Below are 23596 nucleotides of genomic sequence, written 5' to 3'. Positions count from 1 at the left end.
CTTAAGCAGCAGACAGACCATCATTATTTCTCCCAGGACACAGAACTGTTAGGCTCCTCAGTTCAATAAGCAGTCTTCCTCAATAAGTGAATGTTCTTTCTATAACAGGATTTATTAATATTCCTTAAATAAAAAATAATTTTCCCTAAGAGAATATAAGTTGGGATATCCACACACAGGACTCAAAACAGAGATATCAAATTTTTCATTACTTACTACAGTATAAATTTCTCTTGAACACAGAATCAAAGTAACATTATAATTAACTGCCCAAAATTATATTTTTCTTCAATAATAATTATCCACAAGTGAAAATAATTAGAGGAAATAAAAAACATTCATACCATCATAGGAAAGACAATGGCAGCTCTTGAAACTTTTATAATCCAGAGAAGCACAAGACAACTCAGCTGAATTATAGTAAAGAGATGGACCTTTCTAAGAGGAACATGCCTTAGATAAATAAAATCTGGCTGGTGCTTTGCAGGCATCCAGAATAACTTTATCCTGTCAAAAAGCTGTAAGAGAAAATTTTACAAGTTTGGATCAAAATGAGGTGCAGGATCATCTATGCTGGCATTCACACACTGCCTAAGAAATCCCGAATATCCAAAGAATCTGGCTTGTTACTCTAAAGGCAAAAACTACATAATTAGAGCAGCATAGTAGAGACTCCCTCAGTAACAACCATAAGCCTTTAACCTAGTCCAGCAGTGGCAAAGGATTTGTCTCCTCACCCACTGAGCCACCAGAATAGGAATGAGAAACATGTCACTTAAGCAAAGTTTAAATACTTGGTTAGTCATACTTCAGTCCCTTTCCCTTTTAATACACGTGTCTCCCTAGGTTGTATTGCAGATGTGCTGAGACATTGAATTCTCCTGAATTACATTCTACATAGCCATACTGCAGGAAATACCATGTTCATTGTTACTACACTGGATGTTAGAAAGAAGATGGTTACTTTGAAATAACACTGCTAATTGTGAACTCTAACATTAGGCAAAGCCAGATTTCAGAGTGGTCACAAATCAATTGTGACTCCAACTGAAAGGAATTGGTTGATCCTGTTGGGCATGTGACTATCACACTGCTTTCCTAATACATCCTAGACTCCTTTTTCAACCACTGAGCTCGTCCTCCTTTGGCACATAAAAAGCAGCTCATAGAGGGACCTCTGCAGTCTTTTGTTTCCTGTGAATGAACAACTTTTCTTTTACTTCACCAGACACTTTATCCCAGGCTGTTTTCATCTCCATATTTCACTTTACTCACAAAACCAGAAATAGAAAGGGAGAAAAAAAAAAAAAGGAATGAATGCCAGAAAGCTGACTGCCATGCAGCTAGGAAGGTATGTGAGTGGTTCCTGTTTTTCAGGCCTATTTGGCTCCATACTGACCTGAGACATTTATGTCATGGCACAGTGATGATGGTGATACACCAATTCTTCCTGCATGGATGAGCCATGCTATATTCACACAGCCTTCAAGAGTGTCAAGTTTTGGACAATTTTATTGAGCATGTGCAAACTGCATTTTTTAAAGGCTTATATTTTGGCCAGATTTGAGTATATTCCTTTTTCACAGAAACAGCAAAAAGCACATCCTCCCACAAAAGCCATCTTATCAAATCTCTATTCCTTATCCCAGCATGGGGGAGGGAGATAGGGAGGGGGATGGTATCACTTTTCCAAGTAAAGATAGCCAGATTTCAGCATGCCTTAAAAACACTCCTCAATAGTATAGTGTACTTTCTCATATCTCTGTTCTGAGAAACAGCTGAACCATGTTAAATTGAAATTATTTAAACCTCAGCAAAAGCCAAACTACACTTCTTAGAATATCAACCCAAAGGATAAGAGATAGGCAAACTTAAAACAGAAGTCTCTGAATAGAGACCACCAGTCAAAAAGGAAAAAAAAAAAATCAAACAAAAAATCCCAGCTTTGCCTATAAATTGAGGTAACTTGCAATCAAATCTAATGAAAAATCAATCTGAAAATTTCTTTGCTTTTGGTATTTGACCTTTTGCACAGTATAACTTGTGTTTTTACTGTGTGATTGCTCTTTCTCAATTGTCTTGGAAGGTGTGTCAATGCCTCATGGGCTAAAGGATTTGACAGTGTGCCACTTCATGCTGCAGTCAGCCAGGAGAAAAAAACACAGTACAACCCCAGCCTGAGTGCTGGAATGCTGCTTTCTGCCAGCTACTCCTACATATGGACACTGCAGGAATGCTGCCCTTCCACTAGACTTGACCCTTCATTCCCAAGTGCTGTGGCTTACAACAGTTCCCCTCCTGGAGTGTTTATTTGCACAAGGAAGATGTTCAAAATTTCACTTATGTTAGTTTTAGGGCAAGTTAGCCCTAAAGGCAAAGTTGAAGATAAGCATAGCCCTGCAAAGGAACTTGAAAACGCAGCATGCAAGCAAGTGAATGGGGAGGCAGCAGAGAGGGAAGAGACCCTAATAGTTATTACTCAGATTTTAGGCTCAGCAAAATTCTCTTGATAACAAGAGAGAACAGAAAAATCTGCACCCAAAAAGTAGGGGGAAAAAAATGCAGCAAATTACCTAAAGGGAACTCTATTTAGAGAGAATCCATTTTCCTTTTAAGTAGTCACTTTCAAAAATATAAGGTTGGTAACATTCCTTTAAGATTATACACAAAAGCTAATACAACAATATAAAAAGTACAGCAATATTTTCTATATAAAGCATCAGCGATAACACACTCATCATAAATCCATTTTACCTGAATTCCCTTTAGAGATGAAGCACCCATGTAAAGAAACACTCCATAAAGTACTGGCATAGGAATAAACTGCACAAACAAGCAGAGAAAGAGAAGAGCATATTAAACACTATTTAACAATTTTAAATGCTTCTAGAAAGACATTCAAAACAGTTGAAATACAAAGTGCCATATGCCTGCATTAATCAGACAAGTTGTAAATTCAGTCACTCAATTATAAATTAATAATGTTTCTCAGAGTATAAAGCAAAAGAAGAATCTGGCTCTGTACTTTTATTTTCCTCTCATAGCCAGTTATTACAATGTACTTAATTCCCTATTAATAAAATTAACAGAACCACACAAAAAACATTAAAGCCTTAATTAATACTTAAATTCTTTACTTTAAAGACAGCTCAGAAAAATGTTCAAGAGACACAAAATACTTCTTACTGCTAAAAATAATATTTTGTGCTGTAAGCATTTAAAAATGGTTGAATGATTCTATGAAATGATTTTTAAAGAGACTATTTATATGTTCAGGTTCACAGCATAAACTGTGTAGGTAAATGAGTATGTTGATAGAATCTGCATGTTCTGTGTGTACTCAAAGTGAAGGCTTTACAGTATACTTAGTAAAATACTGCTGGGAAGTACAAGTTCTAAGGGCTTATTGCCCTCACTGTGACAATAGTCAAGACTAATTTCTCATTTTACTCAAGCCAGTGCCAAAACTCTCACTGATTTCACAGAGGCCATATAATTCTTTAAAAAGTATTACATGTATACATGGTATTATATATGACTGTAACTAAACACTCTTTTTCAAGACACTGGTGAGCTGTCTTGAATATGCAGGAAGCATGAGATAATTTTTCTGTTCACTTCCAAGAAAAAAAACCATAGAACTTCTCTTGCAACTGTGAAAATATTTTTAAATTACTTGGAAACCAAAAAATGTTTTTAGATTATCTAAATAAACTTTAAATTAGTATAACAAGACTGGTTCATGGTAATATGCCATGGACCCAAAGTATTGACAAAGTGTGAATACAGCTCAATGGCAGAATTCCCTTTGACTTCAGTCAGGCCAGATTTTCATTACAAGGTCTTTATTTTAAAAATGCTAGGTACTTTATTAAGCAAAATTAGAATTCCACTTTAAACTCTCATTGTGCAACATTATGCTAGTTAGTAATGTGCCTGGAAAGGCACATTATTCATTAAATAAGGCAGTTACAACAGTGAAATGTTCAGTGCAGTATTCTTTAACTTTCCCTTACTTGCCCCAGATTACCTTTAGAATACTTGTCAAAAAGACAGATGAGCCCATAAGGATAAAAATCATGAGCCCTGTGACTCTTTGCTCCCGGATTCCAAGAAATTTTGGCTGCTCCCCTGGAGCGGAGCACTCTGATTCCAGTTTTAAGCTGTTCACATGGGAAATAGAGAGGACAGTGGCTGCAACAAACCACGGCAATCCCATAATAGAGCACACACCAAGCATCACTGCCACCATGAGTAGGTCGAGGTGGTACCCACATCCTTTCTGTTAAGAAAAGTAAGGATGGAAAGAAGATGTAAAATGACATCTGAATTAAAGAGAACACTTCTGGCAGGCATTCCTAATGAGCAGCTAGAGACAATTGAAAATTTGAGACTTGTAGGAAAAAAATAGCCTCCTTCTACGTGTTAACCAGGCTGGGTCAGTAAAGACCAGGCAGACTGGTTATCTAAGGGGAATTCATACTGGTTCACACTCAGTGCTCAATGTCACTGAACTCCTTCCAGTTATGAGTTAAGTACCACAAATCCACTCTACAGTGGGCACCAAACAGCTTTCCTGCTTATAAAATGGATACTGGTGAGACACTGGAAAATACATCCATTTTGTGGTTTAACTAAATCTCTTCTGTGGATAACACAGCTGTGTTAGAATATCCAGCTGTGCTGCCAACTTCCCACTGCACTAATCTTAGTAGATCCTCCATCCATTCTTATGAAGAGGTGAAAAAGTATGTATTTTTATTGGTCCCTACATAAAAATCCATAACATTTCCCAAGTCAATTAATGCTAGAAGGGGCCATAAAACCACAGTGTTCTTTCTAAAGCGTTTTAAGATGGTAAGCACATGATATTACATTTCAGTAATGTACTTTCAATCTTAGATAAGAGCAGATAGCTAGAAAATAAGATACATTAAATTAAAATATAAAATCAGGTACTGGTTTATTGGTTTCCTTATTCAAACATAGCATCATAATATCCATACGAAAAGTCAATACAAAACCCTTGGACTTGGATCACTTCTCTAGTGGCCAAATGCTACATAAATTACCAACAGGTGGATAATGGTTTGCTTTTGCACATAACACCCTTTAGTCAAATCTTAGATAAATTTAAAAACCTCCAATAACAACCTTCACTTGAAAAAGAAAAATACATCAATGCATCAAGCTTGGTTCTATAGATATCTGCTACCACAGCTGAACCATAGCTGAGTGGGATATTTCACTTCAATTTTAGCAAGTATCCAGGACTTCCTCACAGCTGCAAGCAGCAGCTCAAGCTATTTTCCTTTAAAAAGTCAGGTAGTTAGCCATCTCCACAAAACTTTCCAATACGGCAACAAATCCAGTGTCATGGTCTGATGAAACAGCGATGTTCATGCAAACAATGTGAATATGTTGAACCATAATTTTGCCTGTAAACCCATGCAAATGCCTTTTGACATAAAAAAAGTAACTAAACTAAACTTGGAAGGGTTTGCTACAGAGACTGCCAAAAGCTGAAATGTGCACTATCCAGAATTTGCTATGGGAAGTATAAAAAAAGAGGGGAAAATGAGTTGGAAGCAAACAAATCATTTCTTTATGAAGACAACTTTTACTTCTAAAATGGGAAGCGTCTGGGTTTATGAAAATGTAAGCCACATATCAAAATGAAAATGCCATCTTATTTGCTTACATTATTTAAAAAGGGGGAAAAGTAAAGAAAATGAAGAGAATCAACTCTAGCAACCTTCCCTCACTCCCCAAAAGTGCTTATGAGTCTTATCTCCAAGACACATCTTGACAAACTCAGAGATGTGTCAAACACAGATATTAGTTACAGGCACAATGCACTCAAAGAAAGAGTTTAATTCTAAATCCTAACAGAGACACCTTTTTTTACCTTCTGACACATTTATGAGGAATGTATCTGCTAATGCATACAGAATCCGAGAGCATTTCCTCACATTCATACATGATCTGAGGAACCTGACATATGGGAAGAAAAGGAAGCATAGCAACAGGTGATGCTACACCAGACCCCAGCAAAACTAAAACGCAGCAAGACAAGGGGGCAGCCAGGAGGACCATCTGACTCCCAGATGCCAGTGCTGAAAAAACACATTCCAAAGCTTGGCAGCAAATTCCTGCATCTGTCAAGTTAACCACATGCAATGCTATGGATTGACATGAAGAGCCAGGCTGACAAAGAGGGCAAAAAAAGAACATATCAAATGTCACAATCATCCAAGAGGAGGCAATGCAAAGTGAAGGTTGCAAATGCATTTGCTAAAGCAACTTGGGATTGGATTGCTGCTTATTAAAAGTATGTCAAAAAAAAGCCTAAGCTTGCTGCATATACATGTACAGAAACCTGCTGCTAGATTTTGCCCAACAGTTTTTCAGAGGGGTGATGTCCCTTTTTCTCTCTCCATCTGTAGGCAACTAAAGTGTTAGAGAACAGAGCAGGAAGTTGTCCTATGTTGTTTTAAGAACCCATTGTGCCTCTAAGGCTCAGTTTTATTCTTCTCCCTTCTTTAACATAGGAAGGGCATTTAAATAAAAGGATGGGTAGAACCACAGAGAGCAGGATGAAGAGAGGGAAAAAATCTTATATTACAAAATAACCCCTGAGTAGTTTTTAAAAATTCAATCCAGTAGAACACTGCTTATACCTGAAGAGGCAATTAATATTGTGGTATTTAAGGAGATTATCAACTTGAAGGCATTTTTTTAAGTGAATGAATACTACTTCTACTAAAGCACAGAAGGCAGCACTTTCTTAACTCAGAATCTGTATCCCAAATAACATTCATAAGGTCTTCTGTAAGGCAGTGGATCACTGACACAGGGCACAGGTACCACATAGACCAACAAGTTAAAAAGGATAAAAATTTAAAGGGTTTCTATATAATGCATAACAAACTAGCATACTAAAGTAGTTGGATGCACATTACATAATCTGAAGCAGAAAACAACAATGAAAGTATAAATTTTGACCAAATACCTTTAGTTTGTGTTCTTTTCTATTGATAATGACAGCTGTGATCTGCTGGTCCATAAAGATAAGGATAGTGCAAAGCAGGGCTGGAATTACAGCAGCTATCACCGTCCACCAAGGATTAGGCCCCAAAGGAGTAATAAACCAGCCACGATCATCTCTGGTGGGCTATAAAAACAGTCACGCATGGCCAGTCAGAACTGTAAGGATTATTTACATTTCAATTTCACAAGAATACATACAAAACATTATTAGGATATGACTTCCTTTAAAACCAACCTATATAGAACACTAAAAAACATGCTAGACTTCCTCTGATGCCAAATCAAGAAATTACATATAAAAAAATCATCTGGATTATTGCAGACTTGGTTGAACTTGATACAGTAAACCTAAAATTTAGAGGAAGCCCCAAAACATTACAGTAGTCTGGGATTTGGGTGATTTGAGTCCTGTTAATTTCTGCAGAGATAACATTAGGAAGCATGAAAGGGCCTGAGGGGAGAGGTTCACTTACATGGTCCATAAATCAGAGAGGTTGCATAATACCTTGTGAACACAAAAATTTTAAAACACAATCACTACTCCCTAATGATGATGAAAATAAACAATTATAAACCCATCATAGTAGATTACTTTGCAAAATGATAAAGCAGTGCAATTTATCAACAACTTACCTTAAAAGCATTTGGAACCTGAAGTTTTGGTGATGGAATTCCAATGGCATAGTCAATTAAAACCATGGACAAAATAGTGAGAAAGACAGCAAAATCGCTGACAACAGAGCGTACCTATGATTATTGAGAGAAATAACAATTTTAACTAAAACATTCAGGTATGATTTTTCTTCACGGTTTTAGTACAGCTTACAGCTAAAACCATGCTTATTCTGACAGAAGCTTCTAACAGATGAAAGATGCCCTATCTACTTCCCCAGCAGTTAACTGAATTTGCAATGCAGATGGAATTCATGCTTAGGCATGACCAATGACAACTTTTGAGTTGAAGCAGGGGCACACACCTTTGTTGGGAAGTATCGGCTGGTTTTGAACTGCTTCAGAGTGGAAGAGAGCGTTACTGTAGAGAAGAACAAGATGACAGACCAGAAGAGGACATCTGGAACGTAAGGGCCATGATGACCACAGGCTCGCCCAACAAACTCACCGTGAAACTTTTTACATTCCTATTAGGGACAGAAAAAATAGTATTGTTCTAAAAATTTTCCATGCTTACACTAACATTTTCCTTCCAATTTCTTTCCTAAACTGTATAACTAGAAATAGTAAAACAATTTCTAGATATTTATTCTGTTAAAACTTAAAACTCACTATGTGTGTATATAGTCTGCATGGAAAATTCCCAAAGGAATCTCTTTTTTAGCCATATTAAATGATGATGTCGCTAAGACATACCATAAATAAAGTCAATAACCTAAAAACAGGGCATTTTCAAACTCAGCAAGTATACTGATTTATCTTCTGTGTACAAATACAGATTTACACTTACTAACACTCTCCAAGTGTGGAAAGCAAAGTTCAAAAGGCACAAAGTCTGCTCCTGGTGCATTTTCAAGAACTGCTTTTTTGTTTTCACTTCACAGCCCCAGCGATTGGAAAAGAGCTATTTAGGACGTGTGCATTGGCCTAAAAGGAGCCAAATACATTTAATACCGCACGGGGGCAGCACATCCTGCAAATTGTCTCTCTCTTACAAAAAGATCTGATAAAATGCCCAAAAATCCTAAATCTTTACCATCAATTATATTTAATATAATTTATTATCAATATGCAGATACAGTAGAAAACATTTTCTCTACTAACATTTCTCCACTACTCCGTAGTTGTCTAAAATCATAAAGAGTAGCTCTAGAAATGTGAGTTATCAGCTCTGGACTCACAATCCTTTCCTTCTCCTTCCCAATCCCTCCACACTTATTAAGAAAAATGTATTACAGCATCCAGAATCAGGGATTTCAGGCAGAAATATCCTGCCAGATCAGGATCTTTTTGTATTAAATCAAGTGTGTCATTGGCTCATCACACTCACTGCACAATTATCCTGTTATGGGAAAATTTGGCTTTGAAAAGAGATTGCCTTGGAAAAAAACACAACTGCTATTTGATGACTGTGAGACAAAGGAGTGCAAGGGTTTTTATACTGCTATCACAGTAAACTTGGGATGAAGTTCATCATATGCCTCTTGAAGAGGATTTTGTCACCATCAAAATCCTCTTCACACTTGTCCAAAATCCTCTTCATACTTGGTCCAATGTCCTTTGCTCACACTTGGTTTGTCTTGATAGCAAAAAATAATCATTGGGTTTTAAGAGAGAATGAGAATCCAGATCTTCAGAGACTTGAAACATTTCAACTAGACACAAGAAATATATGAAGATATGAGCACTAAAAGAGACATAATGGGGTGAGTCTGACCAAATATTTACAGACAGCAATGCCTCATCTCTTCCTGTAGTTCTCTAGAACAGAAGTTTCTTGATGATGCTTGCAAGAAACAAAGACATAAAAGTAGAAAAAAAATCAGTTATTTCTTTGACAACTCTAGGGACTCATGGGAAAAGTTGGTCAGTTATAATGCTACCTATGTAAACTCAAGTTTCGGTAATAAGCTTTCACAGAAGTTTTTAAGGGTTTTATATAATACAGCCAGTCTTTTACATTTATAGTTAAAACAAAATCTGTTATTTTAAATCTCCTCAGCTGCAAATGTACTCTGAAAAACACTGTCAGAGATCTGAGAAAGTGAGAGGAGGAGTCTGCTCCTGCACAGATGCTCTTAGAGTGTGCTGCAATTTTGAGAATATTCATTCTGGACTGCTGGAATCCCTCAGGCCAGCAGTTCTCAACTTTCTTTCTGCTGTTGCCACACCAACAGAGTTGAGGAGCAGTCCCTGCTCAGAGGAAGGCATAGAAGCAAGACAGAGCAGCCATGGAAGACAGCTCTTACTTAACATGAGCTCTTCTGCATTCCTGCCTTTGGAAAAAAAAAAAAAAAAAAAGAGTAGTATCTTCTGGAGACAGTCCACTGGATTGGCTTTTAAATGTTCAATTTGATTATGCCTACGATTTGGGTAATTCAGTTATCTCTTCAGTCTGGTGTCTTTTGCACTCAATTCTCTTTGACTGTGTAATGAAATGATCCATTTGCGAGAAAAAGCGGCGGCCCAATCTCAAGACAACATTTTAATCAAGTTGTAAATGTCACTTTGAAGGCAAACTTGAATTATATGAATCCTTTAAACATAGAAAAGTGTACTGTTAAGAAACTTGTTACACATTCATGCAAGCCCCACTAAACTGTAGCTTTCTCTCCTTCCTCCCCTGGGAAAAGAAATTACAGAACTTGTGTGAGAAAAAAGTGGTCACTGAAGGGAAAATGTTACAAAATTTCCCCCCATCCTTTTTTTTATAGCCTGAACTATTGCAAGAGTATTTTAGGGAAAATAAATGCTTCTGATTTTTTCTACACAAGGGAACTTTGGTTTAGCCATCTGGCAGAATTTAGGACAAATACATTGTCATTTGACATGTTTGACTTATCTCAGCCAAGCTCTTGTGCTAATGTGTCAAGAAGGTTCCAAAGCAGGGCATAAAATGCACACACTTGCTGCAAAAAGCTTTCAAAAGGAGATAATGCACAAAGTTCATGTTAATTTTTGTTAAGGATCTTTTATTATTTATTTGAACAAATATGAGCAGGAAAAATGGTATTTTTTAACATATTTGTTGCAGTAAGATGGACAAAATTATTTATGCCTATGCCTTTATTTATTAAGCTCCAAAATTTACTTACTGACACAGTTAGGTTCCCCCATGGCACATCGGATGCAGATATATTGTAGTCCTGCCAGTACTGTAAGGTTTTATTGCTAGGATGTTCTGGTTCCACACAATTGCATCTGAAAATAAATATTTTTTTTCCTTAATAATAAAATATATATCAGACGTTAATTCCAATTATCAGATTTAATGATACATTGAAATTATGCTCTACATTGACAGATAATTTTAGTTCAAATGAGTTCAGTAAATGCATGCTTTGAAGCAGTTTGTAGTTCAGTAGCTAGTGCTATTACTGGAGTATCATTTGCTGTGAGGTGCATATGCATATATAGTACGTAACGTGACATATTCAAACCAATGATCACATTCAGTTTTACCACCTGTTTTCTCCCTCAGCTATTGATACTTCTGAGCACAGTTTGTAACACTGAGAATATGCTGGTCCTGTTCTTTCTCTTACACGTAACACTTCTCTCCATGGACATTAGATGCTATGTACAGTTCCAGGCTTATCCATTTCTCAAATAACAAACTCTCTGTATCCTCTTTCTTTCCTAGATGCAGAAGTGCCTTTGCGTGCAAAATTGCCTAACTACCCAGTCAGCTGTCAGGGCTCTGAATGTCAGGATCACCAGCACCAAAGGCTCTCTGAACTCTGTGTCCCTTGTTTTGCTTTTCCACACAGCTGCTGTAAAAGCACACTTTTCATTTTAAATTTTGTATTTTAACACACAAAATGTGACGAGGCAGTGTAGGAGGACGATAAGTAATTTAAAAATAAGTAATTTAAAATCAAAATTAAGTCTTTAAAGCCTCTGAAGCAACTGTGGGAGGCTTTTTCTTTGACAAAGCCTTCAAAACATCCAGGATACTCTGTAGGATCCAAGATGTCAAGTGCGCTTTGCAATGCGCTTTAAATTAATCTTACTTTAATAATCTATAGCACCATCTAGTCTGCTAGCATGTTAACATGCTTATGACGATTTTAAATAAATTGTGTACTCTCTGATAAGGTTTTCAGGAGTAGCTGGGGACAGGATAACATCTGACTATCATGTGCAAAGCCACTGAGCATAAATTGCATTACAGCTGTAACAGAATATCAGTTTATTCACTTACCTATGCCATCTATTTTCTATGTGACTGTTTATCTTTCCAAAAAATGACAATACTAATCTAGATTTGTATGATTTTCTATGTTTGAAATTCTACCATCTACACCATGAGGACACAACACTGACATTCTATTTCAATTACAATACTATACATGTGACAACAGCTGCATTTAATACATAGAGAGGAAAAGATGCAGGTTGTCTTTGTGCAATTCCTTGCTTATTTTAAATGCAGCTCTTTCCAAAAGAAAGATAAAACCCTCACAGCCCATGAACAAAAACAAAAAATAAAACAAAGCAACTGCATTCAGAGAATTAGAGGGCCTGAGCCAAAAGTCCTTGACTGGATCTTTCAAACATATTTAATATGCTTTGGATCAGGCCCTAAGTGCAGAATGAATGCGTGTTCAATGCGTACTTCCAGCTATTACAAAATGGGGTAAACGAAGCACATGACTACCAGTGAGCTACAGCAGCAGAATAAAGCCAACAAACAGTAGGGCTGCCCCATGTCTTGCAAGGGCGTATTGGCTGTTCATGCAGCAATGCAGAGGTGGCTGTGTCGGGTTACTGCTGTTCCCTGGGAGCACAGGAGCTCCCTGGCCCTGGTGTCCATCGCCGATCGCAGGCTGGCCGGGCCACGGCCCGCCGGGGTTTGATTACAGCAGGCCAGGGTGGCATGGGCTGCTCACTCAGTCACTTCCTCACTAGAAGGGGACACTGTGCCTGTCGCCAGCACTACATGGCACAGCTACACTTGCTGCAAACTGCAAAATTACATTTAAAGGTTAGAGGAGCCAAAATTTCTATTTCCTCCGAAACGTGATACTTGAAGCTATAGTTTAATACATCTCACCTTCACGACATCACCTTTTTATTTCTATAGCAATATCATTTTCCTCCTGCACAGCATTCCAGTCTGGTCTTTACCAAGTTTCACAGGCATTTAGCAATGGCAGACTGATCATCAGCAAATAAGTGACTTGTGCAAACCACACCCACGAAGACCAAAATCGCCCTGCACAGTGCTGCTTTTACTGAATGGGGGCAGAGCTAGCCCCTAACTGCAGAGATCAGATCCTGTTTCTACTCAGAAGACCATTCAAGCAATGATCTCAGTGTTTTGATATATACAACATTGCATTACTTTCAATACTGTATGTGTTTTGGCAACACTGACATTTTGATGTGAGATTTTATCATGGTATTACTGTCTTCCAGCATCCCACTAATTGCTTAACATTATAGAACTGTGAGATAGTAAAACACTCCCTGTCCATCCCAGAAAATACAAATGAAGGTACCATTCAGTGCCAAAATAAAAACATTATCTACCAAAATGTGTTGTTTCATAACAGATTTAATTGCTTCAATGATAACTATTTCCCAATGTAACTGACCTTCAAGGAAAATCTCACATTAATGAAATAATGCTTCCTGCTTTAATCTTTTCAGTACTTTAGTCCCTTTCATTGCCATTTTTACTTTGAGTAGTTTTGCCAGAAAAAGCAAAATACGCTGAATAGTTAACACTAACACATCTTTCTATTTTCCTGATAAAATATTACTCAGAATGCTGGAATAAGCAAAAAAATTATTTCCTCTTGGGGGTTCAAATGCTCTTACATTCTGGTAAAGTTGTTTAAAGTGCTGAGCACTTGCCCACAACAAGGGATCTGTGTGAAGTTTATGCTATTACCAAATGAGCAAGAGACTATACAAACACCTCTAATTTCTAAGCAACATATTCATCTTTAAATACAGTACCAACTTAGCAATGTACTCTTGTGTCTTTGACTGATGAGTCAGCAATCATCTTCCTGATACTAAAAGATTCAGAAGGATTCTTTTGATTCTCTTTCATCGTGGCTAGAATAAAGACAGGGAAGAATCTGGCACTGGTTGTGGTAGCAAATGCATAGGTGTCACTATGCAGGGATGGGTGGGAATCTTTGCTGCCAATCTCAACACATCCATTTCATCACATTGATGACAGAAACAAATAATTTTTCATCTTTATACTTTTGGATATGGCAAGACATTCTGATCTCCTGGTAGCAATTGATGTTTAAGCATAGGTGACTGTACACTCCATGGTATCTGTGACCTCCATGATGAGTTGGCACATATGAGAGGACCTTTGTTGACTCATACCTGCGTTTTCAAAGCAGCTGGAGGCTGAGAAATCTAAAATGGCACTAGATACCCAGTCATAGGTCCCTACCTGTATTTAATATGTCCATATTTTGCAGATAGGCAGATATCAGTGGAGTTTTGTTCTCTTTTAGGGTATTTAAAAATCTAATACAGCCTAATAAAAAGTGGATTATACTTCTGAGGTAGATAAATAAACCATTTCAGACAAGATAGTCCTCTGGCAACTCAGAACTCTTGTAAGATTAGAGCTGACAAAATGAGAATGTAACAAAGAATAACCTGAACTTGCTAGCTAGAAACAATAACCAGAGCAAGGAGTCTTTATTGCCTATACACCTTGCAAAGTGCTCAAGAAATCTCTGGCAAACCAGAATGGAGAACAAAGGTATATTAGAAATAATATTCCCTGTAGCCTGCATCTCTCTCCCTTTTATAGGAGGATCAAAATTTCAGCTAAATCTTCAGCACCAATTCAGCTATAACAGTATAGCCAGTATAAGGTCACTCCCCACTTCACTTCTTTGTCCCCCCCCCAACTCCCCACAATTTATTAGATGTTTTAGGCTTTGGTTTGTAAGTCTCAATTTTTTTCATTAATTAGAGGCAGCCATCCTAACTTCACTGCATGCAACATCTACAACTTGTCCTGTTTTCAGAGAGCAAGGCTAGGGTCTGACAGAAGCTTCATGAAATCTCAGAAAACTAGTAGTGATCTTTGTTCCACAAAAGGACCAGTTATCACTATCCTTAATAGCACCAAAAAGACTGTCTGTATGATCCCTCTTTCTCTGGACTATGGGAAAGGGAATATTAGCTAGCAAACTAAAAACCTGTCACTTTTTATGTCAAGTTGGGGAATATTTTCCCCCTCCTTTTTAGATTAGCAATAAAACATAAATATCATGGCTGTTCAACAACTAATCAGGTAAAAGGATCTGTACTAAAACCACTTTCATCCTGACTGTAATTTTCTGTTAACTGCAAAACAAGAAACTTATTACCTATGTTTATTTGTTCAATTCAAATTAAGCTCAGTCTAGTCCTTGCAATCCTTACAACATTCACCTCTTACTCCTGATTCTTCAGCTTCTTCACAATTTTCTTCACTTTACTCTGTCATGCATGCTCTGCTCCCCACACAGACCTTAATGTAGCATGGTGGCAGTCCAGCTTCAAAAAAGAGCCTCAGACAGTGTTTTTGCAAGTAAATAAACCACACTTAAAGGGTGCAGGTCCCTTTGAAAGCCCCATGGCCATTCATCCCTCAGTAGCTGCCATTTTTCAGTAGCAGGTTTTCAAGACTAGGAGGCACTTAGTATGGATGATTTTATAAAAGTCAACAGGCACTGGTTTGGATCTCTTATTTTTCCAGAATTTACATATGGTAAGCTCCACTTATTTATACTAGATAAGGATATGAGCTATAAAAGATGCAACTGCAGCTTCTTCCTGATTAGTCAATATACCATTTCCCCTTCCTCGAAGGGAAAAATGCCTTTCTGGCTCACTTAAGACACCCTGAAAATGAGATTTGCTCAATATGAATATTTATAATACTTCAAAAACTGCAGGCAAGTATGACAAATAAGTTGCAAAATGTGCTTGTTTAAACAATATGTCTCACTGAATATCAGAGCACATATTTGGTAGTATGAGTAGGAAGGTTTTCCCTTAGCACAGAGGATGCTCTGAGCATGCTGTGCACTGATCACATAACAGAGGAAGATGAAGTATGAAATGGAAGACAACATCACTAGGTTTGTTTTTAAAGTAAGGTATATATGTCGGTATTCTTTACGTTGCCTTTACAAGGCTGAAGTATATTAATAGCACTATGCTATGCATGTTTAGGCTTTCTCCAAATAACACCATTTTCATGGGAATTACGGGCATTCACAGAATCCTTCTGTTTGTCTAACAAGTTCTATGGGAAGAGGACAACAACAGTATCATAAAATGATATCTTCTCTGATTTCTCATACCTACAATACCTGCATACAATACCCTGGCATTTTATTTACCATATATTCCTTCTTGTGCCAACCTTCATAACAACTAAATCAAAGGCTCAATGGAGAAAAGACTGGAAACAAAATAATTAATAGTGATGGAAAATGGACTTGTCAGTTAAATTCTATTCTCAGTATCATGAAACTCTTTCACAGCACAGCTGTCATAGCAAGACAAGATTTTTTTCTTCATTTATTTATGAGATCTGCCATCCTGAATTATGACCACTGTTATATGGCCCATCTCTGACAGTCACAAACATCAGTAGGCATCCAAATATATTCTCTCAGGTTACAAGTCTGTATAGTTTAGTTGGTTAAGTTTAGGAGGAAAAAAGAAAAGCTCTAAACAATGCACTCAGCAGTACAATAGCTTCATGGAGAAACAAAGATAAATCTGAGAAGGGGAACTGATGTTAGCCTGAAGAAATCTCAAAGAATCATGTCATTTTGGATAGCACATCTAGAAGAAAATTGTTTTTTTCCCAAAGGGAAAGTCTAGAAAACAGATTTATAATCATATTGTAGCTTTATTAACCTCAAAGGTTGGGTTTTATTAGCTATCTGGTGCAGTATGCAGTCCGTACATTTGCAGCAGCACTATGGTATGTAACTGCCATAGACAGGCACTCCTGTGCAGAAAAGCAGTGCAACTCTAGGGGATATTGACAATTTATCCAAAAGCTTTCACTGTGAAATATTTCTAGGATGTCACTTCAACCTGCTTCCAAAGTTAAGAGCGCATACACTTGAGGAGAAGAAGTTCAGTATAATGCTGGTACCGAAATAATTACTGCAATACATTGCAGTGCTATATGGTCAGCTTGAGTTTCAACTATGCAGGTGGAGTGCATCAATACGAATAAAAGTACTGTAAAAAAACACCCACAGATTTTATGTAAGCCTTCATAGATTTTGAAGGCATTGTGTAGACCAGCTCTCATCTACAAACTGAATGCTGTGGAGAATTGCTTAACAAGATCTATTTCCAAAGTGGAGGGGATGAGTAGTAGGAAAGACCAAAACAAGGTAGGCACTCTCTGCCTTCAAATGAAGGAGAAAGAGACAATCAGCTGAGTTGGGCAAGCACAGAGAAGTCCTGGCAAAAATAGAATAAAGAAAAAGAAAGCCTGGATTCCAAGGTTTGTCAAGAAGCAAAAAGGAACCAGCAGTTAAACTCAGTGATGGCACTAGCATGGTTCTGGGAAGAAGAGGGGTATTCTTAGGAAAGGACACACAGTATATGGCACAGTTACTTAACTGTAGGAAAAAAACTATAAAGAAGGGAAACAGAAAATCTATATTCTTATCTAACCTTAAAGAAATAATTACAGGAATTGAAATTCATTTACATGCCTGGGACCATAAAGAGCAATACTGTGCTCATCTCATCACTGGCTTTTCTCATTCCACCTGCAGCTTAAGGGATACAGGGTATAAACCAACCTAATTTGCATCCAATAATGATATATTTGGATTAATTTATATCGATAATGGAAGATTTAAAACTTGCTTGTGCAAACATCAGTATGCACAAAACTAATCTTCACTATGCCTTCTAGAAGCAATAGTTTCTATAGCCTGGAATGATGCTGAGATTGACATGATCTTGGCTCCCTAATTACATCAGAGTGGGATTTTCTACTCCTAATGCTTAAGTGCATGTCAATACCAAGACAGATTGCAATATGCATATTACTATGCCAAGAAATCACTTTAAAATTATTCAATGTAATCTGTTAATAATTGAGTAACTTCTGGTAAAGAATTATTAAAACAACATGAATTCATCACTTTGAAAAAATAATTAATAAAAACCAAAAAGGTATATAAAATGTCTTTATATAGCAAAAATATATATAAAGATCTAAGCAACTAAGCAACCTCACCCTGAGAAATAACTGAACTTCTGTATTCTAAGATAACTATCTTAAAATGCTTGTATTTTAAAAAATACTGGATTGCTTTCTAAATCACATTCCTTTCATCCACAATATTTATTCTGTTTTCCTTTTTAAAAAGGGAGGCTTATCTGCTCCAACATGGGGTTCTCTTTTCCTAGCAAAAATAACATTTAAATATACACTTCAAAACTGATGTGCATCAGTGTTCCAGACAGGTTTCACTGACTGGAGATATATTTGCTACCAGGGTAGGAAAAAAACAGGAGGAGGAGAGTGCAGAAATAAGAGAGTTGCTATGCCAACCTTCAAATGCTAATGGCATGACAAATACAAAAAGGTCACATAAAAAAAGGGAAAGAAAACTCTGATCAAGAAGTATTTGTATTTAATTTAATAAACAATGTAGCTACTATATTCAAGTTCCTTCAGAACAATAACAGCTTAAAAATAAGAAAATACAGCACAGTACTACACTGAAAATCAGGTTATCTTTCTCCTTCATTTGATTTATCACTTAAATGCCTTAATCTTTATCATCCATATCAAAAATATGGTGTTTTAGGCAAAAGTTATATATAAATGCTGAATGGATTTGCCTGTAAGTAGATCACGTATTTAAATACAGAGTAAAAAATAAAATTTAAAAATTAGTAAAAAGTGCATCATGTCTAGTTTTACATTAATTAGATCATGCAAAAAGATACATTTGTCATTTTGAGGTAGAATTCAGTAACAACCTCAAAACCTATTTTCTACTTAAAATGCTAAAAAGCTAAATGCAATTATTAGGAAATCTTTTAGGAGGACTTACAGTCCATTTTCAAATATTTTGGTGTGCTTGATTGAAAACTAAAAAAAAAAATCCCAACTGTTCTGAATATTCTTCCCCTAGTCTTCTAAGGTGTATTATGGCAAATATTAGTAATGACTCCTGTACTCTCAAATATAAGAGATGCATGCAGTGCAGTCTTTTACATCAAGTTTCTGCAACAGAGACTGTTTGTAACAGAATTCAAGGCCACCAAAAATACAGAATGACTTGTCTTTCTTACTTGAAATATGGTTTCAATTTGGTTGAATCTCCAACCATTTAAAATTACTGTTTTCTTTGTCTTTCTAGTACTCCAAAGAGAGCAATAACAGAATGCCAATGACTTTTTCTGGGTCAAACTCATGTCTTCACCAGGGCAAAGGAACAATACTGGCATGTGGACAGACTACCTGTGGACATCAGAGCATCCTCAGAAAAAACCCATGGGAGAAAAACAGACAGCTGGGCCACAAGCGTACCCTAAAAATTTCAAATATATTCAGTGTTCTGAACTTTCTGAGTGGGCAACAGAAAACACAGAAATTTTACAATGTAACCCAAGTTTTCTAGCATAGAATTACAGATCCAAGATAAAGTTTTACATAAGCTTTGGTTGAGCATTCAAAGAGAAATGAGTTGCTCAACTTTTTGAAGATCACCCACGGCTAATTAAAGACCTGCCAAGGCTTTACTAACAATTAAAAACTTGTCTTTAAAATCCCCAAAGAGGAAAATGCAAACAGCTGTTTTAATTAGCAAAACAGCAGATACTAATTAGCTTCTGTAACAGAGTATGCTGGTCCTTTAAGGACAGGACCAGATTCAGCTCAAGTTTGTTACCCATTTAAGCTACAAGTAGAAGGATTGGAATCAGATGCTGCAGGAAAAGCTAATTCCTTGCAAAATCAGTATTTCCCAACTTCAACTACACAAAAGAGAGATTTTTATTTTGAGTAAACTTTCATGTTTATCCATCTTTTAGTTTCTTATCTTTCCAGAACTGAGTCATGTACAGACATTTGAGCAGAGACTGAGTACTTGAAATGTCTTGTGATGATCCCATGGGGATGAAAATTGTGACATCTCACCTTCTGGGCAAAAGGCCACTGGATCTGGACAGAGTAACACTAATATGTGCACATTTGCACAGCAAGCCCACAGAGTTCAGGTTCCATCAAGTCTGCTGTGAAATCTGATTTGGGCACCTGATGTAGATTTGTTGCAACTGACCACATCTTTCAATTCTCCCAATCTTTGGGATTGGTTCTGAATAACTAAGAAATCTCAGATGAAAGAGAAAGGAATGGAGAGAACAGGAGAGGCTGGAATTAGCCTTTTGCTATGTTCAGATCCTTGGATAGCAGCAGATATGCTCTTACAAGGTAATCAACATCCATTGATTGCCAGTACACTGCCATTTCTAAAAATCTGTTTCAAAGCTAAAAAAAATTAAGTCCCATCCCATAAGACCTATATGTCTACAGCTAGGCATTTTGCTATTAGTGGGGTCAGTTGCTGCAGGCATGATTGATAATAAACAGGAACATACTGCAAGTAGAAGATATACTGTATAAGTGCCAAATGTGAGATTTAATACAAGAGTTTAAAAGGCAATCTATTTTTGCTATCTACACAGAGTGAAAGAATAACTGGAAATATAGGTATGAAATAATAAACTCAAATAACTACAAAAATAGTATATCAAATAAGTTTGATAACAGTGATATCAAATAATTCTGATATATGTGTTTGAAAATACCAGGCAGTGGTGAAATCTTTCTTCCAAACATCTGGAAGACACTTATCTTTCAGGAGTTGTGTTTGAAAAATCTAAAACTGTTGTGCTGGTATTCCAACACTGTAGGCAGTACAGGTCAATAGGTGTAACTGGAGCATGACAAAAGCTGCTCTTTTACCACTCTGTGTGTACTGCACATTTTACATTCATTGCTCAGTTACCAAGAGCAGGCAGCATTAAAACACCACCCTTCAAAAACCAGTCTGGGATTCTGGTTATTGAATGGTGTTCTAATGAAAACAAACAACATTTATTGATTAACACAAGGATTATATTATACTGACAAAATATAGACATAACTATGACTGTACCCCTACAAGCAGGACTGTTAAACTCATTTCTCTGAAATCTCCAGCAATATTATGGGATTCAGCTAACCATTAATACAGTTACCCAGGAACTCATGTTTCCATTTCTGTTCATGCTTTCCATGACATATTTTAATATCTCAGCTGCACCTGGTAAATGTTTGCTAAATAATTTTTTGTCTTTGTATAGCATTTCAACATCTGATTTTCAAAACAATAGGAGGACATCATGTTTTTTTTCCCTTTGAGACAATTACTTTGCAGTGGTAAAGAAAAGAAAAAAATCTGCCAAGACTGCTATATGAAGATCTTCAGAGTAAAATACCTACTTCATAGAAGGTGAGTAAAGTTATGTAAGAGGATATAACCTCAACTGCATGCATGGTCTTGATGTCTGTTGCTTTCTCTTCAAATTAATGTTCCTTTGTCTACTGACTAAACTATTAGAGAGGAATAATAACATTTTCAGCATGATGAGAGTATGTCACGGCAGAACTATAGTTTCTCTAACTTGTTCCATGTATTAAGGTATAAAATGCTCAGATTCAGGATTTGCTAACTATTTTTCTAGTGATAATATACACAAAGCTCAAATGTTTTCTCTGTTGCTGTGTTCTGTTTTTCCCAGCTTAAAATGCAAATGAGACATTTGGTTGAGACACTCCTGTTTTTCCAGTGAACAGAAGATGTGGCACTGTTCAAGCACAGTTGCTTTAGGGCCCCACCCAGCTCATGCAGAGGGTTCAAATGGGTTCAGTGAAATGATAAAGACATTTTTGGAGAGGGATTTTCATTGAAAATGCTTTTTAATTAGATTTTATTTACTGATGTGACCAAGCTTAACTGGCCTCAGGGCAGACTAGGATCTTGTCCTTTACTAGAACATTTTCATTCTCGTATCACAGAAACAGGTCTATGAGGGTTTACTTCTCAATGAAACAATACTGATAAAAGCAATTAACTTTTTTTATTCCCGAAGTAAATTTGTACCTATTTTAACTTCACAATAAAGTAAAGCTGTTTAAATGGAGCTAGATTAAAAATCTTAGTATTAAGAACAAATTGATTATGAGCTACTGAGGTGCATGTAACAATTCCAAATCTACTTCAGCTCTTGTAAATTAAGCTCGGACCTAAATGCCAGAAAGGTGAAAATAAAGGAGGTACATCCACTTACAACCTTATAGAAAGGTGAGTATTTCAATTTGGGAAAAACACAAAACAAAACAAGATAGATAAGATATACAAACATTACCTGAATATCCTGTTGCCATTTAAAGATTATAAATTTTAAGTACAAGGTTAAAGGAAGAGACCATGAATTAAGTCTCATTAAATAAAAATTAATAGAGACTTAAAACCAAGGTCCCTTTAAGTACTATTTTTAATTCTAGGATTTACAGGTTCATTATGCTGAAGCTTTTCCCAACCTCAAATATATTGGAGGAAATATATTTTTTATTTATCTTAAGTAAGTGTGTCCTTCTTGTACAGATCTCCCCAGTAATTACTACTTCCATAAGACAGCATAATGACTGAGTAGCTTCCACCTGCTACAACTAGTGCAAACTTTTTCCTGCTGTGCTCCCTGCAGAGAAAACAACCTATGGAAAAAATCCTCTAACAGTTTAACACAAAAAATCTTACTTACGAGTACTTTGTCAGCAGCTCCAGATTATTATGCATGTTGATTGGATACGTCTCACTGAGATGAAACAGCTTCTCTAAGGCCTCATAAATGAAAATGATGCAGATAAGAGAAGCAAAGGCTTCTTCAGTAAACCGGGTAATGTAGCAGACTAGGGAGCTTGCATCAGTTGCAACAAGAATGATGCACAGGATTGCAGTCCACAGCCCAATGCTGGCTCTCAGAGAAAGGTATGACAACCCATACTCTCTAAAAAGAAGGGGAAAAAAAAACAACTCACTTAACCTTTTGTCCAGCCACAGTAAATGGAGACAAGGCAGTTCCAAAATTTCCTTTTTGTGGACCGTCTGAATCACGGATTACGTACTTAATGTGAACAAAAGATCCTATCAAGTAACCTCCTGACCAGAGCTCTTCCCCCAGTTAACAGGACACAAAGAGCTCTAGCTCTATTAAAGTAATCACATGAGCAGCTTTGAGAGTAGTCACACACAAAGTGTATAAGGTCCACTCACTCTTTATTCCTTCTCCTGCTTTGTGAACAGCCAACACCTGTCAATTTCTTTTTAAGCTGTGAAAGAGTAGCTATAACAACTTTCATCAAAATTCTGTAAGCTTACTGCATATGATAATAGAGCTGCAAACACACCGTGTGACATTACCACAGCAAACTGAAAGGTCTGTCTGAAGGTGCGAGAAAATTTGAGTGCTAAGCAGGGTTTCCTATCTGTGTTGTGCAGGAGATCCTGGTACAGAAGTCCCTGTCACAGCAGTGAAGCAGAAAAGCAGACTGGATGGCAGAGAAGCATGATAGCTTCCAAATGGAGACATAATTTTTACCCACACTGTGGCAGAGACATGTCAAGTACAGTGCAGTAGCCTAAATGTGGCTCTTGTGGCATGACACTTCACCCCCTCTCTGTCTGGGTGATGGCATGGCATGGTCTGTATTAGTGACTATTGAAAGAGGGTACCACTTCTGCTAGTGGTACCACTTTCTTGAAGAGTACACTTGGTACTCATCAAGAAAGTACTGTGT

At 36.9% G+C, this 23596-nt stretch overlaps 1 protein-coding gene across 13 annotated transcripts in view; it reads right to left on the bottom strand.

Moving 5' to 3' along the window:
- Positions 1–23596, bottom strand: part of SLC4A10 (solute carrier family 4 member 10) — a 185536-nt gene that overhangs the window by 11761 nt on the left and 150179 nt on the right. For all 13 annotated transcript variants that reach the window (XM_031505429.2, XM_031505427.2, XM_031505428.2 and 10 more), the window contains 8 exons: positions 22561–22806; positions 10818–10923; positions 8028–8189; positions 7684–7797; positions 7013–7174; positions 4031–4282; positions 2755–2823; positions 345–518 (listed from right to left, as the gene is read on the bottom strand). In XM_031505429.2, the coding sequence (XP_031361289.1) occupies positions 345–518; positions 2755–2823; positions 4031–4282; positions 7013–7174; positions 7684–7797; positions 8028–8189; positions 10818–10923; positions 22561–22806 (1285 nt within the window). The remainder of the gene's footprint in view (positions 1–344; positions 519–2754; positions 2824–4030; positions 4283–7012; positions 7175–7683; positions 7798–8027; positions 8190–10817; positions 10924–22560; positions 22807–23596) is intronic.

Source organism: Lonchura striata, chromosome 8 (genome assembly GCF_046129695.1).
Source record: "Lonchura striata isolate bLonStr1 chromosome 8, bLonStr1.mat, whole genome shotgun sequence".
Classification (NCBI taxonomy): domain Eukaryota; kingdom Metazoa; phylum Chordata; class Aves; order Passeriformes; family Estrildidae; genus Lonchura; species Lonchura striata.
This window is presented reverse-complemented; position numbering and strand designations above follow the sequence as displayed.